This window comes from Pinus tabuliformis, chromosome 4_2, assembly GCF_031772625.1.
Source record: "Pinus tabuliformis cultivar Carrire ecotype Pingquan chromosome 4_2, CPIR1, whole genome shotgun sequence".
Lineage (NCBI taxonomy): Eukaryota > Viridiplantae > Streptophyta > Pinopsida > Pinales > Pinaceae > Pinus > Pinus tabuliformis.
The window spans coordinates 701,007,709-701,009,191 of NC_142304.1; the positions used below are offsets into that span (position 1 = coordinate 701,007,709).

The 1,483-nt window shown below is 27.5% G+C and overlaps 1 protein-coding gene across 1 annotated transcript; it reads left to right on the forward strand.

Moving 5' to 3' along the window:
* Positions 1–557: 557 nt before the first annotated feature.
* On the forward strand, positions 558–1,012 carry LOC149171410 (E3 ubiquitin ligase complex SCF subunit scon-3-like). The gene is made up of 2 exons (XM_089425954.1): positions 558–833; positions 929–1,012. Exons 1-2 carry the CDS (start codon positions 558–560, stop codon positions 1,010–1,012), a joined length of 360 nt encoding a protein of 119 aa, XP_089282080.1.
* The last annotated feature ends 471 nt before the right edge of the window (positions 1,013–1,483 follow it).

The following is a 1,483-nucleotide window of genomic DNA, read 5'->3' on the forward strand; positions in this document are numbered from 1 at the left end:
CTAATATTAAAGCAATAATTTAATAAAAACAATGTGACGTGCGCTTATTGGAATTTCACATTATTATAATAATAAGAATACAATGAACATCATGTATGTTGTTTCTTAAAGAATATTATCATAATGATAATAATAAAAATGTAGCTCACGAAGCTTACAAAAATAAAAACTTAACTTGACATAGAATAAATAGTAAGAATGATCATAATTTCACGTTATTATAATAATAATTGGATGATCATCATGTATGTTGATCTTTAAGAAGATTATCATAATGATAATAATAAAAATATAATCCTACCAAACTTACAAAAATAAAAAATTAATTCAACATAGAATAACTAGTAAAAATGATCAATGTAAGTGGTTGACTAAAGTAGTGAAAAATATCTGATATATATATATCTATATATATTACATATTTCTAAATGTCTGATATTTCTCTCATTTCTCTCTCAACTGCACATTAATATCCAAGTTAAGCGCGGCTTAATTTTTATTTCTACCCTTTGACTTCGGACACAGGATCTGAGTCGAACGACCCAATGGAAAACGATATGGTCAACACAGTGGCACTGGAAACGTCGGGCGGAGAAATTTTTCGGGTGGGCAGAGAAATTGCAATGGAGTCGAAGGTGATAAAGAATATGGCAGAATTCATCGATATATCTCATGCAACTGTGCCTGTTTATGTATCCACTCCAATATTGGAAAAGGTGATCCAATACTATGACTATCATTTACGCAACTCAACTCAAACCTCACGTGAAATTAAAGAGTGGGATGAGAATTTTAACAGCGTGGACATATCAACACTGCGGGATATAATAAAGGTAATGTTATCATAAAAAATAATGTGTAGTATTATCTTTTTAAAAGTCAACAAGTAATGTAATTGAATGCTGGTTGATATGTTCTTGCTATGCAGAGTCTTTTGGATTTGTCAAGTGAGAAATTGGAAAGAGAAATCCTTGCCAGGCCCGAGATCGAGAGTGATGAATTTTTTATATAAAAATAATTAAATCAAAAGAAAAGTTGTATTTAGTTAGTTTGATATTTTTTGGAGTAATTTTTAGGTCTGATATTTTGAAGTTTTTGGTGGATTTCTGGCTAAAATTTTTATGGCCAAATCTTGATTTGTGTTTGTTTAAACTCGTTTTTTTACTGCATATATGGATTCAACACCCTCAAAAATCTTTAAGGCACTCCTTGTGATTTTAATGAACGTGGAAACTTTCCAAAAAGTCGCACATAAAACTACTCTTTATTTTTATATCATTCCTTTTATATTATATTCCATCATATTGTTTTTAGTGAATTTTAAAACATGATTGATATTATTTTATAAAACTGCAAATTATATTATTATATAATTATGATTGTTTTATCTTATAAAATTATTTATATTTATTAGTTTCTTTTCATCTATAAATTAAATTTAGATAAATATCAAAATTTTCAATAATGTTGTTATTTATAATAA